A 16,257-nucleotide genomic window follows, 5' to 3' on the forward strand; every position below is an offset into this window, starting at 1 on the left:
GATTCCTCAGAAGAGCTCCAGGCCATGGAGGGAAAGATCTGAGTGGCTGAGAGGCAGCAGTGCTTCCTGGGGAAACCTCTACTCCTCATAAGAATGTAAGCAGAACCTGTTGGATCAGGCCAAAGGGGGGCCATCTAGTCTAGCATCCTGTTCTCACAGTGGCCGACCAGATTCCCAGTATGGGAAGCCTGCAAGCAGGACAATCAGAAGAGCACTATCTAGTTGTTCTCTGTTGCCCAGTATTCAGAGGTAGACTGTCCCTGGGCATGGAGGTTCGGCTCTCACAATAGACCTCCATAAGAAGAGCCCCCAAAGGGGGCCCATTTACTCCACCATCACAAGGAGATCAGATGAGGCTGCTGGATCAGACCAATGACTCATCTTGTCCAGCATCCTGTTCTCATAGTGGCCAGCCAGAAGCTAGTGGAAAACTCACAAGCAGGATCCGAGTGCAATAGCCCTCTCCTCTCCTGTGGTATTCAGAAGCATTTCTGCCTCTGACTGTGGAGGCAGAGAATAGCCATCATGGTTGGCAGCTTTCAATAGCCCTCTCCTCCTTTAATGGTCCAATCCTTTTTCAAAGCCATCCAAGTTGGTGGCCATCACTGACTCTTGCAGAAACGAGTTCCACAGTTTAACCATGCAGTGCATGAAGAAGAATTCAAGAGAATGTTAAGCCCAGTGTGGAACTCCTGCCTCAATGAAACCCTCCCCTTTCATGCAGAGGCAGAAGGGGGGTTGAGTTAACAGAGGGCAGCCTCATTAAATAAGCCCGACTTGAGCCACCAATGAATGGAATAGGAAAACTAATCTTTGCTGCAAAGGCAAAATTGCATCTCCCCATTTCATGTAACTTGCAGGGAGCAATTCAGAACCTGTTCCAAAGGCTTCCTGGCCTCCAACTGGGATGCTAGCAGGTAGAAAACAGGGACAAGCCAAGGATTCCACCCTGGAGAACAAGATGCTCTAAAATTGGCTTATGAATCACAGCCAGGAAAACTGGAATTTCTTTTTCCTCTTTTCTGTGCAAGGGAAAAAGGAACTCCCCAGGGGGATCTGTACTCAATAGCAGAGATCCTGCTGCAGGACTGGCACAGCAAAGCCCTGCATACGAGAAACATGCCAGGCTCTTTTTGTGGGAAGAAAATAGTAAAAACTACAGGGGGAGATTTGGACTAATGGTATCTGGGAGAAAGAAGTGGGGAGCCCTATGGCTCTCAAGTTAATTTCAGGCAGGTAGGTAGCAAATAGGAGGAGGAGATGAAAGAGAGGCTTTGGCCCCCTGCCAGGATTTATTATTTGTTGCGTTTATATTCCATTTTTCCTTCATGGATATCAAAGTTGCATTTGAACCCTGGTCTCCCCAGTCCAGCACTCTGACCACTACACCACCACCCCTCCAAGGGAATGAGGCCCTCAACAACCACAAACCAGACCCCACACGCATTTCCTGGGGAGGAAAGCAGAAGGTCAAATGCAGCTACTCTCTGTTAGCTTTGGGAGGACCATTTTGCACAGCAGATGGCAGAATCGGCCGCTCCTGCCCTGGACTGGGAATGTAGCAGAAAGTAGCAGTCAACTGTACAGCATCGAGAGCTAACAGGGGTGCCCTTGAAAAGTCATAGCAGAGGCCCAGCATTTGGGGGGGGTGGAGGTGCAAGCATGTCCGCTCGCCATTCCTTCCTATCCTGGGCAACAATTGAGAAGGAAGACCTGACCCCCCTCTCACACTAACAGGTCTTCATACATTCCAGTGACACAGCAAAGCCACCCACCTCCATGCGATAATACATGGAGAACATAGGAGTCACAAAGTGCCTGGTCTTTGGCAAAGCTAGTCCGGCTTCCAAGGCAGGACCTCTCCCAATATCTGGTTATCTGCTCCACATCCTGTCTTGGGGAAAGGACAGCACCCACAGATGTCTGGAGAGACCTGGTATTGGCAAGGTGCCCATTCCAAAGTGGTGCTCATGATCCTTGAGATGAAGATTAGCAGATAAACCAAGGTCTAGTAGCTGGACAGAGCGGTGCTTTCAGCACCACGGACAGATCCCTTTGGGGGTGTCAGTCCTGCCAGGATTTCAGGACCTCGGACAGATCTCTTGGAGGGAGCCACTTGCCCAAAAGAATTCCCAGCTCCAAGGAAGACCTTTTTTTCCTCTCTGAGAAACAAATATCCTTAAAGGGGCAGCAGCCCTCATGCCCTGAGCCAGCTCTGGTCACTTGCTGCCTGGCATCCGTAGGATATCCCAGGGGGCTGGTGTGGGAGGGGGCTCAGCCTCCTAAGGGAATCAGATGCAAGAAAGAGCTTCTCTGGAGTTTCTGGTTTGGGAATTCCAGGCTTGTGGGGTCCAGCCACCCCTTGCTCCTCCTCCTAGCCCTAGCTACTGCTGCTGCAGACCATCCCAGGAGCTGGGCTTCATAAAGCATCCATTGCTCCACAGGGGGACAAGGACTAATTGTCTGTCTTGCCTGCTGCAGAGAAGCCGAGAGCCATCAGGCAAGAAGGTTGATGAAAAGGCAAGTAAAAGGCAGCATGATAGAAGTTTATAAAAGTGTACTATGAAACTGTGGAACTTGCTCTAACAGGAGACCATGAAGGTCATCTATTTGGGTTACTTTAGAAGAAGATCAGACACTCATGGGTGATAATAAGGCTATCAATGGCTTCTAGCCATGATGGCTATTGTTCTGCCTCCATGGCTAGAGGCAGTACTGTGTCTGAGTGCCAGATGCTGGAAACCACAGGAGAGGAGAGTGTTCTTCTGCCAGTTTCCCACAGGCATCTGTGTTGGCCACTGTGATAAAAGGATACCAGACTAGATAGGCTATTGGCCTGATCCAACAGACTCTTATGTTCTTAAGGTTGTACAGGAACCCATTGCAGGTGTTATGGATTGAACAGCCACTGCACCTCTTCAGAATATTATAATTTTCTGAGATTGTTAATTTGGGGTTTTCATCAGCTGTACGCCATAATCATCACAATTATAACAAATAAAGGCTTGACATATCTCGCTTTGCATGTCATGAATCTCATGTATTAGTTTCACCTTTTAAATTGAATTTCTGAAATAAATGAACTTTCCACGATATTCTAATTTTTTGAGTTTCACCTGTATTTGCCCATTTGTAAGAGACCTTCATGGCTGCAGGGGAGACAGAGCAGGCAGGCTGCCTAGGGAGGGGGGCGGATAGCTTTGCAAGTAGTCAAGCATTTGACCAGAGCAGCAGGCCTGGATCCAGCCCCTGAGTCAAAAGCATCTCCACCCTCCTACCCACCCCTCCAGCCAGCCCTCTTAAGAGTCCCTCCAAACCACACATCCTACCCAAAAATGCTCAGTCCTTGAAGGTTAAGATTCTTGCTGCTGCTTATGTATGGGTGCGTGGGAAGGGGGAAATAATCGCTCAGTGCCTCACAAAGTCCTTTTCAGCTCTTCTTATGTTTGTTTTTTAAAAGGAGAAGAATTGCCAACAATTGAGAATTAACAAGCCGATGCTAACGAACGGTGCCGGGGTGGAGGGGGCGGGGGGGGAGAAAGTGTGTCATTCTCGCATTCCCTGATGAAATCAGACCCGTTTCCCTGCCATCTGTTGCACTGTTGCTGGCTGTTTATGACAACAAATCTGTCAAAGAGAAATAAACTTGCATGCGGCTGTGGGCATATGGTTCCTATTAACAAGTGATAAAAAAAAATATTTAAAAAGAAAAACCTGATGGAAGATTGAAATGCTTACAGGTTACTGTGAGACAGACAGAGAGAGAGAGCAAAGTGGCATGCGAGGGGGGTGGGAGCTGGAAAAAGCCCCCAGAATCAGTGCTGCCCAGCCTGCAATCTGCCCACTTTATAGAAGCACAGGCCTTTGGCACCGACTCTGCAGCCACAGAGAGCCCGTTCCGGATCAGCTCCCTGTGGACCTTCGTGTTAGAGAGATCAATAAAGCTTGGCTTTGGGATTGAGTGTAATGAATTTTGCTTTGTACGACGATAAGAGTGAAGGTGACATGGGATGTGAGTGAGGGCGGCATTTGATGATTCAAGGACTGCTTTGGCCACAAGAGCAAAGTGGTGCAAAAATGTTCTGACATGTGTAACCGCACACTGTGCTTGGTGAAGACACGGGACAGGGCCTTCTCGGTGGCTGCTCCCAGACTTTGGAACCCCATCCCTAGAGAAGCTAAAGGGCTCCCTCCCTCCCTGTTATCCCTTTTTTAATTCTGGCAGGCTTTGGGAGATGGACTGCTTTTAAGGAAAAGACTCTGAACAGTGTTGTCCTGTTTCTATTATCTGTATTTTGATAAATTTGTTTTTTATATTGCTATAATAATAATAATAATAATAATAATAATACAACTGCCCTGTAAACAAATCACAATGAATGCTCACTAAAGGACAGGCAGAGTTTAACCTCTGCATAAGCAACTCAGGATAAATACCCAATAAACAGGTTGTCTGGAGGAGCACTGAGTCTTGAAATCTGCAACTGCCCTGCCCCATGGCCTGCCCCACACCATACATCACAAACTCCAAGGACCACTTTTTCTATTTGAGAGGCTTGTTAACTGAAGGTGCCGGGGGGGGGGGGCGGCTTTTGAAGCCTGTGCATGCTCAAGCCTGGGCTCCCCCCCCCACACACACATACAAAAAGAGCATCTGGGGCTGTAAATAATAATAATAATAATAATAATAATAATAATATATTTTTACCCTGCCCATCTGGGCAGCTTCCAACAAAAGATTAAAAATACATTAAAACATCAGTCATTAAAAACTTCCCTAAACCAAAGGGGACGCAGAACCACCAAAACATGGCTTTCAAGTCATAAATAATCAACTTCATAATCCCGAGGAAGGGGCTCAACAAAAATCTGATTTTGGCCTCCAGATGGCCTTAGAAAAGAGCATTACAATGGGTTTAATCCCAGTTACCATTTGAAATTCAAACATAAGAATGAACCCTCTGGAGGAAAAGAGGAGGAGGAGGGTTTTAAAAATAAAAATAAAAAGCACCAGCACTCACTTTGTTTTTCCTGCAGGACTCCAGATGAGCAGAAGGACGGATCTTCGCCTGCCAGAGGGAAGCAAGAGGGGCAAAGTTAGCATCTCCTGGCCCGAAGTACAAAGAAACAACGTCTGTGTTGCATCTGCTGAGCCACAAATTGCTCTCCCTCCCGGACACTTTCAAGCTCCAAAATCTTTACTATTATTATTACAAATTTTATTGAAAGGTTTTTAAACAATTACCAAGCATTAAGTGTCATCTTCCAGGACAAATGCATGCACAGATGTTAAGCCGTGAATGCAGTCATCCATATGACATGAAAACAGACCTGGAAAATCTTTCACATGACAGTTTAAGCTCAAATCCACAGGGTATTCTTCAGTTTAGAGTATTAAGATAATTTCTCCAGAGTGGCTGTTATGACTGAGATGGAAGGGAGATTATTGCACAATTGTTAATAAATGATATAAACTGAGAGCACACAGAGCCAACCCATGTTTGTTATTCCTCTTATCATCCTCTGATGGTGAGCTACTGTAAGTGTTCCATAAGGAGCTATATTCCACCCACATTGGGTCCAAGTTTCAAGCTCCAAATCTGACCTTCCAAGCCCATGACAAAGCTTGGCTGCTCCAGGAAGGGACTTTCCTGCCTCCCCCACCACTAACCTCCATCTCCCACCCAAGCCAATGTGGCAGTTGCATCACTGGGACTCTTGAAAGGCCATACAATTATACTAATTATCATGAGGAATAAAGATAGCGTGATGCAAATGGGAAGCAGTGAGGGTGGGTGGATGGATGGGTAGAAACAGACAGCTCAGAGCCACACAAGCTCAGGAGAGACAGAAGAAAGGACCCTATTGCACAATGTGTAATTAAGTGGATAACCACCCATCCAAAATACAGTGATGGCTACTGGTTTGGGTGGTTTTAAAACCGTCCCAGGGCCCCTCAAAGAAGAAGAAGAAGAAGAAGAAGAAGAAGAAGAAGAAGAAGAAGAAGAAGAAGAAGAAGAAGAAGAGTTTGGATTTGATATCCCGCCTTTCACCCCCCTTCAGGAGTCTCAAAGCGGGTAACATTCTCCTTTCCCTTCCTCCCCCACAACAAACACTCTGTGAGGTGAGTGGGGCTGAGAGACTTCAGAGAAGTGTGACTGGCCCAAGGTCACCCTGCAGCTGCATGTGGAGGAGCGGAGACGCAAACCCGGTTCCCCAGATTACAAGACTACCGCTCTCAACCACTACACCACTAAGTGTTGGTGGTCCACACAGGCCATCATCATAAGAACCTAAGAAGAGCCTGCTGGATCAGGCCAGCAGTCCAGCTAATGCAGCATCCTTTTTTCACAGTGGGCAACCCAATGTCTCAGTGGAAAACTTGCGATCAGGATGCAAGCGCAAGAGCCCTTTCCCCTCCTGCAGTTCCAGAAAATGGCATTCAGAAGCATCCCTGTCTCTGACCATGAGTGTTTCCCATATCATGCATTCAGGTGTGCTCATTGGGATACTGGCCTGATCCAGCAGGGCTCTTATTGTGGGGCGCTCCCAAAACAGCCCACTTAAACCAAACTGGAGCCACTAACGATTAGTATGGCTTCATAATTATTAGTAATAGCAAAAAGTAATTTTTGCATCAAAAATTACCCCATGCTTTTTTATGACGGCATCAATTACCTTTCCTTAGGTCTCTGCTCTATAAAAAATAAAAATAAAATAAATCCATGAAATATGTACATTCGGGGGATACATTGTTATGGATGCAAAGCAGAGGAAGTGAAAGAGGGATTCTATCATTTACTCACTCACTCACTTACTCACTCACTCAGTCAGTCACAAACACACACACACACACACACACACACACTTTAGTCTCTCCCCTGCTGCTTTCCTCCAGGCTCTGTTAGCAGCAAGCAGAGAGTTCCCTACTGCCACGCACAACGTCTCCAGCAGAAATGTCACAATATTATCTAGTCTTTGGTAGGCAATTCCACCTTGTGGGTATCTAAGGATGGAAAGGGTGCTGCCCCAGATTGACAGGAGTAAGGAAGGCTGACATTCTCAGAGAGTAAGACACCCTCACCCTATGGCAAGCTGGAAGATCAATTAGGCTGGGAGATGCTTGTTGGACCCCAGGCAGCCCTGTTCTGCTCTATGAGCAAGAAGGGCACCAAATTCCGGTCCTTAGAATCCAAAGCCAGTATGAACCTGCTTCACCTCGTAGCCCAGTTTAAGATCCAGATGTAAGACCCAGATTTAAGATTGAACAAAATCCTGCTCCACCTCACAGCCAGATTTAAGACTTGATAGGCTATTACACAACCTACACATGATGGGACACAAAAGAGAGATAAATGCACCATTTGCAGGCTTCATTCCCTAAGAGGCTTGCACTGCAATGACGACACAACTCCCAGAGGGAAGCCAGATCTGAGGTTCTCAGCCCTGTCATTCCCGGCTAAATGGCTCTGTTCCTTGTCAGATTAATCTGCTTCCCCCATGCCCCACCTTGCCTGCTGTCAAGAGGCGATAAAAGCTTGGGATGCAGAGAAACCGTCTTTTCTCAGCAAAGAAAAAAAGGAAAACCTATGAATCATCCAGTCTTGATTGAGATAAATTAGCAGGGAAGCACTTGATCCTGGCCATCATCAAGGGCAGCGTGAAACAGATCACACTTCCCCCCTCCACAACACACACATACCCACTAATTATCTGTTTAGCAGCCTTGAAGATGCTGCCTGGCCTGTGCGGAACCCATGACAGTCAGCTAACAAACATGCCAGCAGGAGGAGGAACAAGAACCCCAAGCAGTGACAAGAGAGCAGCAAATGCTACTCTCTCCAGCATATTGAAACAGAGCCCAAAAACTGATTGGAGGTCTTTAGTGTGCACAGAATTTGTGTTAGGGTACTAATCTGTTGATTCACACAGACAGGGGCTTGTAGAGCAAGAAAACAGCAAAGCAGCTTATTATCGGAAGTGCATCACTTGGAAAAGATATCTAATGCTAAGCTAATTGACAAAGATTGCCATGGGTCTGGAAACCAAACCTGATGAGGAATGGTGGAGGGAGTTTAGGGATGTTAAACCTGAAGAAGAGAATCCTGAGAGGTGACGTAATAAAGCCATCTTCAAATATCTGAAGGGCTTCCACAAGGAAGATGGAGCAACTTTGTTTTCTGCTGCTCCAGAGGGGAGGACCCAAACCAACGGATTCAAATGACAAGGAAGGAGATTCTGACTAAACATTAGGAAGGGCTGGCAGGTGTGAAGCAGGTAAGGGGAAGACAAGGGGCAAGATTGTAGCTGGAAGCCTTTGAGAGTTGATTTGTTGAGTGGGGAGCTGTGATCCGCAATCATAGGCAGGTTGCAGAGGCTGGTCTAGAGCCTGAGCTATGAGGAGCAGGGAGCCGCTGCAAAAGAGCGTCACGCCACCTTGGTCGCCGGGCAACAGAGCAGCATCAGCATCAAACTGGGCTCCCAATTGCTATAGAGAATGAGAGCAGCGTTTGCCAACTGGGGACCCTCCAGGTGTTAAGAGCATGAGAATAGCCTTCCTGGGCTCTACTAGATCAGGCCCATCCTGTCCTCACAGCAGCCACCCAGAAGCCTGTGTGAAACCCACAAGCAGCAACTGGTACCCAACTGGTACCCAGAAGCATTACTGCCTCCTGCTGTGTAGGCAGAGCATAGCCACCATGGCTGGTAGCCATCAATAGACCCTCCATCTCCATAATCTCCATGACCAGATCATCTCTAGTAGCCACTGATGACCTTATTGTCCTCAATGAACTTGTCCAACCCTCTTTTGAAGCCATCCAATTTCGTGGCCACCACTGACTCCTGTGGCAGGGAGTTCCATAGTTTAACTCTGCGCTGCAGGAAGAACTCCTTCCCTTTTATCTGCCCTGAAACTCACAACTTTCTGCTTCATTGCATGGCCATGAGTTCTAGTGTTAAAAGAGATGGAGGAAAACTTTTCTCTGCCTACTTCTTCCACGCCATGCAGAATTTTATAAACTTCTATCACGTCGCCACTTACTTGCCCTTTCACCAAACTGAAAAGACGCTGCAGCCTTTTCTCTTAGGGGAGTCACTCCATCCCCTTGATCGCCCCCTTTTCTGAAACTTTTCCAACCCTGGGGGCAGAGAGGGGGCATTGCATGTGACTCAATGTTACCTTGGTTCTCCTCCAGCTTCCCAATGGTCTCAATCTGCTCCACCAGGTCGTTGGAGTTCCACTGGCTCATCCCCAGGAGAATCGCGCTCTTCCCTTCCGCCACCTCCTCTGCAGCGAGAGAAAACGGCATCACATTTCAGCACAATGGCACGGGTACCAGAGCCAGGACGGCTTCACTGAGACTAAAGCAGGTCGTGGTGGGGATGCATGGCCTGGTCACAGGGTCAGAAAGTGGAGGGTCTCCTCCGGGATCCTTCCCTCCCCCAATTTTTTTATTAGTTTTCTATTTTTAACACAACACAAAATAACGAGCAAATAACAAACATATATATATATATATATATATATATATATATACACAAACAAACATACATTCAAAATTTCTTAGCGTTAAAAATCCAAATTCAATCCATTTTAGGTGACTTCCTCAAATCCTTCCTGACTGATTTCCATTAAATTTCATTTTAGCAATTTTCCAGTATCCACTTCTAATAATGTTAACTTGTTCAGATTACTAACTTCCTTTCTTTTCATAATATTCTCAATCCATCATCTTATACTTTCAACATAATTTAATCCTAAACCAAATTTAGTACTTGCAAGCATTTCCTCTTATATTATATGTTAAATAATAATAATAATAATAATAATAATAATAATAATATATTATATTATTGTATTTTAATAAATATTCCTTAAATTTCTTCCTCCAGGATCCTTTGCAAGAGTACAGCAAGAGCATCACCGCATCCCCTGCATGTGTAAAACACTATTATTATATACAGCCCTTAACAATTTGGGACCACTTTACTCAAGAGATCACCTTATCCCTTATATATGCTGACTCAATCACTTCAGTTGGTGGAACTGGCACTGCTATGGGTACCACATTATACCCGTTCAGCATGTGTAAGAAATCCATCCATCTTTCAGTGTGGCAGCACCTACACTTTGGAACTCCTTGCCTATTGACGTCAAGAAGGTGCCTTCATTGTTTTTGGGGTGGGTTTTTTTGGTGCCTGCTAAAAGGGTTCTTTTTAAGACACACACATACCCAGATATTTAGAAAGCCAGTGTGAGTCTCTTATCTCTTGTCAGTCTGTTGTTATTTTAACTTTTTGAATGCTCTGAATTATTGCTGTTTATTTTTCTCACTGATAACTTTATGGTTTTACCTGTTTTTCGTAAATGAACCTGAAGTTCTTCTTGCAAGCTAGCGGTGAGTGAATTTTATGAAATAATAAACAGGAGGCCCAGACACCCACTGTGTCTCCTTCACAACACCCCTTAGGATGTTAGCCCTGCAGCGCTAGAGAGAGGATGCCACATGGCAAGGCTGGCACAGAGCTGGGTACCACTCACAAGGCATTCACATGGGCAGCCATGCTTTGGGGGAAGAAGCACTATTATTATTATTATTATTATTATTATTACCCCACTGTTTTCCCAGACCAGGACTCAATGCACCTTACCCCTGATTAAAACAACACAGGTAATAAAATACAAAGTCTTTCTCTGAGGATATTTGTTACAGGTCGTGTTATCATTTGTACGTTTCACTGTTCTGGGTTAATTGTAGTGGGTATTCTTGGCTGAACTTCAGTGCAATTTGTAAGAGACGGCGATGTTAATAGAGGATTAAGTAAGATTGACGCATTCCCCTGAATTAAAAATAACTAGATCTCTATCCCCCTTTATTGAAGTTCAAGGCTGCTACCATCAATTGTGTGCAAACTGCAATTTAGACTGATACACTGAGGAGGCGAGTTTACAACACACTGATGGTTGAGGGAGTTGCGCAAGTTTAGCCTGGAGAAGAGAAACTGAGAGGTGATATCAGAGCCATCTTCAAATACCGCAAGGCTGCTACATGGAAGATGGAGCTAGCTTGTTTTGTGCTGCTCCAGGGGACAGGACCCTAATTGCTGGATTCAAATAACACGAAGGTTATTCTGACTAAATATTAGAAAGAACTTTCTGGGGGTATAAGCCATTCGACAGCAGACTCCCAATGAATGTGTGGACTCTCCTTCATTGGAGGTTTCTAAGGTGAGGTTTGATGGCATCTGTCAGTGATTCTTTAGCTGCAATTCCTGCATTGCAGGGGGCTGAACTAGATGACTTCTGTGGTAGACTCTCCAAGTGTCCCTATTTTCCAGGGACATCCTGAATTTACAGAAGCCATCTCAGTTTTTTATTTGATCCTAGAAGGTCCTGCTTTTCCTTAGGACGTCCCTAAGGAGAAATGTTGGAGCGTATGGTAGGATGTCCCTATTTTCATGGGAGATATGTTGGAGGGTAAGGAGTTATGTGACCCCAGACCCAAGGAGGTAACTATACAACCTTTAAGGTAGAGGTAAAGGGACCCCTAACCATTAGGACCAGTACCGGACAACTCTGGGATTATGGCGCTTATCTCGCTTTATTGGCCGAGGGAGCCAGCGTACAGCTTCCAGGTCATGTGGCCAGCATGACTAAGCCGCTTCTGGCAAACTAGAGCAGCGCACGGAAGCGCTGTTTACCTTCCCGCTGGAGTGGTACCTATTTATCTACTTGCACTTTGACCTGCTTTCAAACTGCTAGGTTGGCAGGAGCAGTGACCGAGCAATGGGAGCTCACCCCGTCGCGGGGATTTGAACCGCCAACCTTCTGATCGGCAAGCCCTAGGCTCTATGGTTTAACCTTTAGAAGCCCTATATAGTTTTATTATGTTTTTGTGTGTTGGAAGCTACCCAGAGAATTATTTATTTATTTATTTATTTATTTATTTATTTATTTATTTTCATCATCATCATCATCACCATCATTATGGAATAGGATATCCCTATTTTCATCAGAGAAATGTTGGAGGGTATGCTGTGGTCCCTTTGAACTCAACAATTCACTGGTTCTATTATTCCTCCTCTATTGGTGCCAATGAAAGGTTTCATTGACAGGTAAATAACAGCTTCTGAGAGGGTATTTGTCGGACCCATGGCTGGGAGAAGGAGAGTTTAACTTCTCCCCACCACCATGCTGCCCCCCCCCCACCGCCCAGCAGCTCAGGCTTCTCCAAAGATGCTATTTACATAACGAAACACAACAAGAAAAATCCCCCGTTAATTGTCTTCGTCATCCTGGGCCTGGCTTGCCTCCAAGAGGCAACAATGCGGAAAGGCAGCCTCATCCCAGGCAAATCTCTGACTCCTCCGTTGGGTGGTTTTTCTACCAAGCCCAAAGCATTTCCTTCCTGCTGCAATTATCACCATCTCAGCCATTGCATTCATGAATATGGATGACGGATCCCCCTCCCTTCCCAACACTTGGGGAAGATTTTAAAAGGAGGCAAATGTCTGCACATCCGATCAGGTGTTTTGAAGCCAGAAAGTGCCACTTTGGAAGCGGAACCCCTCTAGGCCCTTTGTGTTCGCCGCTCAAGAGTCAGCAGCAAGGAAGGCAGAAAAGGGATGAGGACTCGGGAACCCCTTTTCCTTCCAATCTCATGCAGCTGCAAATTCAGAAGAAGAAGAAGAAGAACAGAAGGCAGGTGGGCTCCAGCACCCAAGGACAACAGCTAGACCTGTTGCAAGGAGCTCGAGGCCTCCTTGAGAAAAGAAATGCAATGGTTGTTTCATTTGCTCAAATATCAGTCTGCTTGCAGGTTTCCCTTGGGGGCGTCTGGTTGTCTACTATAGAGGACAGGAGGCTGGGTGAGTTGGGACCCCCTGCTATAAGGCTCTTGTGATAGGAATTTTGACGTCTTATAGGGAACCTATGTAAGGACTCTATATGGGCTCTTGGATACCCCATAAGGGGAAAAGGGCAGATTTTTGTTTACAACACTTTCCAAAGAGTCCCTTCATTCAACGGAGGCGCCACTGGGGAATCATACAACCAGGAGCAATCCTGCCTCCGACCGCGGAGACAGAGCATGACCATCATGGCTAGTGGTTGTTGACAGTCTTATCCTCTGGGGTGGGGGGAGAACAGGAAGAACCTGAAAAAATGGCATTTTCTTCAAAGTGTCACCAGCTTCTCCAGAGGATCGGGGGGACCGGCACATCGCACGTCCTGACATCACACATGCAACGTTGCACGATGTCCTGACAACGTGCGTCATCCTCTGAATATTGAAGCAGCCCAGTCCCCTCAAAAAAAATGTATTCAGAGGGCCAAAACTGCCTCAGCTCCTAGGAGTTGGCACCCTTGCATCATGCAGATGCCCCACAAAAACTGAGTGAACACAGAATGGGTGTTTCACAGCCAAGACCCAATTTGGAAGCAGCCTGTAATTGTAAGAAAGAATGTAAGTTGAACCGGCTGGAACAGGCCAATGGCCTATCTCCATCTGCTTCCTATTCTCACAGCAGCCAGCCAGCCAGGTGCCTCTTCTGGGAAACCCGACAAACAGGACCTGAGCACTAGAGCCCTCTCCCCTCCTGTGGTTTCCAGTGTTGTAAACAAAATCTGCCCTAAGACCTTAAAACTCTTATCACACCAGCAACTGGCATTCAGAAGCATGTGGCTGTAGAGCATAGCCATCCCGGCTTGTAGCCATCAATAGGACCAGACGTGGGTGGCACTGTGGGCCTAGGGCTTGCCGATCAGAAGGTCAGTGGTTCGAATCCCTGCAACGGGGTGAGCTCCCATTGCTCGGTCCCTGCTCCTGCCAACCTAGCAGTTCAAAAGCACGTCAAAGTGTAAGTAGATAAATAGGTACTGCTCCGACGGGAAGGTAAACGGCGTTTCCATGCGCTGCTCTGGTTTGCCAGAAGCGGCTTAGTCATGATGGCCACATGACCCAGAAGCTGTACGCCGGCTCCCTCAGGCTATAAAGCGAGATGAGCGCTGCAACCCCAGAGTCGGTCACGACTGGACCTAATGGTCAGGGGTCCCTTTACCTTTACCTTTACCTTACACCAGAGATGTAATCCATGTGTGTGTGTGTGTTTGGGGGGTTGCACACACAACTGTCTCCCCCACCGGGATTTATTCCAGATTAAGACATTTGTCCTCCCTTATCAAATAATAAAATTTGACTGGAAACCTGCATCACACCCAGTCCTTATTAATGCAACTATTACTGTCTTCCACTGATGAACTGTAATAATAATATTTGATGGAAAAGAGTCTTTTGAAACATCAAAATATTGACAGCATTCCTGTCACTGTGTACTTCTAGTTTCCATGGAAAGCCTGGGTGGGCCTCTGTTCAGGCATCTGCCTAGGGAAAGATGCCATCGGTGCTTTTAAATTATAGATGTTGTTGAGCAATTCCAGAAATAGCAGTGGGACGTTTGGCAAGGGCAACCTCAAAAGAGCTGCCGTGAGAAGGAAGGACTTTAAGGCTGCAGAACGGCTTTTTGGAGGGGGGGCATTTTTCCTTCCCAAGAGGTGGGGAGAGAGAAGGGGAAGAGCACCGGATAGGCTCCTCATTCTGGAGTCTTCTTTGCACAATGGACATGTCAGATAGCCAAGGGAGGAAAGCTCCCCCCACCAACACAGACACTCACAAGGCCTCAAGGCTTCTCACATCAGTACATGCAAAAAACATCTAGGGGTCTTAATCTACCACAAGCTTAACATGAGTCAACAGTGTGATGGAGCACTAAAAAAAAGAAGAGCTAATGCTATTTTAGGCTGCAACAACAGAAATCTAGTGTCTAGATCAAGGGAAATCATAGTACCACTGCATTCTGCCTTGGTCAGACGACCCCTGGAGTCCTGCGGCCAGTTCTGGGCACCACAGTTTTAAAGGACATTGACAAGCTGGAAGATGTGCAGAGGAGGGAGACCAGCAGGCTCAAGGACCTGGAAACCAAGCCTTATGAGGAACAGTTGAGGGAGCTGCAGATGTTTAGCCTGGAGAAGACCAAGAGGTGACATGAGAACTATCTTCAAATACCTGAAGGGCTGTCACATGGGAAGAAGGAGCCAGCTTGTTTTCTGCAAAGGGGAGGGCCTGAACTGATGGAGTCAAATGATAAGAAAGGAGATTCTGACTACACATTAGGAAGAACTGTTCAACAGTGAAACGAACTCCCTTGGAGGATAGTAGACTCTCATTCACTGGAAGTTTGTCAACAAAGTTTGGATGGTCACCTCTCAAGGATTCTAGCTGCAATTTCTGCATTGCAGGGGGTTGGACCCTCATGGTCCCTTCCAGTTCCCCAGTTCCATGATTCTATGAAATACAGTCACACAGGACTCCCTTTCCACAGCACAATGTGAAAATTGACTTTCCTAATGGTCTTAAGTACTGCACTGACCAGATATACCACACTGTTTTGCTTTGGGTTGGGTTTTTTTTAGTATTTCTACTTCTATTATTTTCATTTATAATAATGTTGACCTGGATGGACCAGTGGCCTGACTCAGCCTAAGGCAGCAGAGGATGTCCAAGAGGAACCCGACAGGGGAAGCACCGAAGGCCTCTAGGAAATGGAGCAAGGGGACAATGCCCTGAGAGACCCTTTGGATGCCTGGCAGTAGGCATAATGAACACCAACCTCGTGCATCAAAGAACTCATCATCGGAGCTCTCCACGGAGTCAGTCAGGATCCCGTGCATGGGCCACTGGGCGCTGAACCGGCGTAAATCAGCTGCAGAAGGAGACAGACAAACAAACAAGCAGAGAAAAGTGAGACGAGTGAACAGATTTTTGGCTGCAACGCTGGAGTCAAAACAAAACATTTTGCTCCGCTATGAAAAGTGCTCCCGATTAATCAGCCTGGTGAAATTAAACTTATTTTCATACAAGGACTTACAGAAACGGCCAACATCAAGCACCATATGAAAGGCAGGATCCTGCTCACCCACCCACATGAGAGCAGCTGTTTAAGAATTGGTACCCAAGTTGTTGTTCTTCCCCCTCTGCCCTTCCTGTGCCTTTTCCCTTGCAAGTTGTATTTTCTTATATAGCAAACCTGTGGAGAATGGGATTGCTTTGTTTTAAGTGACTGTACGTAAGCCACTCTGGGAGTCCTGTTGGCTGAACACAGGGGTGTAAATGCTCACATAATAATCATGAACATGTGAGGACAATAAGGCACCCCTTATCCAAAACAACCCTTCATCCCCCAAGGACACTTTTTTCA

The 16,257-nt window shown here is 46.4% G+C and overlaps 1 protein-coding gene across 4 annotated transcripts in view; it reads right to left on the reverse strand.

The window, feature by feature from the left end:
- The window catches only part of PITPNM3 (PITPNM family member 3), a 69,463-nt gene that overhangs the window by 32,387 nt on the left and 20,819 nt on the right, over nt 1–16,257 (reverse strand). For all 4 annotated transcript variants that reach the window (XM_080983792.1, XM_080983789.1, XM_080983790.1 and 1 more), the window contains 3 exons: nt 15,670–15,762; nt 9,182–9,289; nt 5,022–5,069 (listed from right to left, as the gene is read on the reverse strand). In XM_080983792.1, the coding sequence (XP_080839918.1) occupies nt 5,022–5,069; nt 9,182–9,289; nt 15,670–15,762 (249 nt within the window). The remainder of the gene's footprint in view (nt 1–5,021; nt 5,070–9,181; nt 9,290–15,669; nt 15,763–16,257) is intronic.

Source organism: Podarcis pityusensis (assembly GCF_964106645.2).
Source record: "Podarcis pityusensis genome assembly, chromosome: 15".
Classification (NCBI taxonomy): Eukaryota; Metazoa; Chordata; class Lepidosauria; order Squamata; family Lacertidae; genus Podarcis; species Podarcis pityusensis.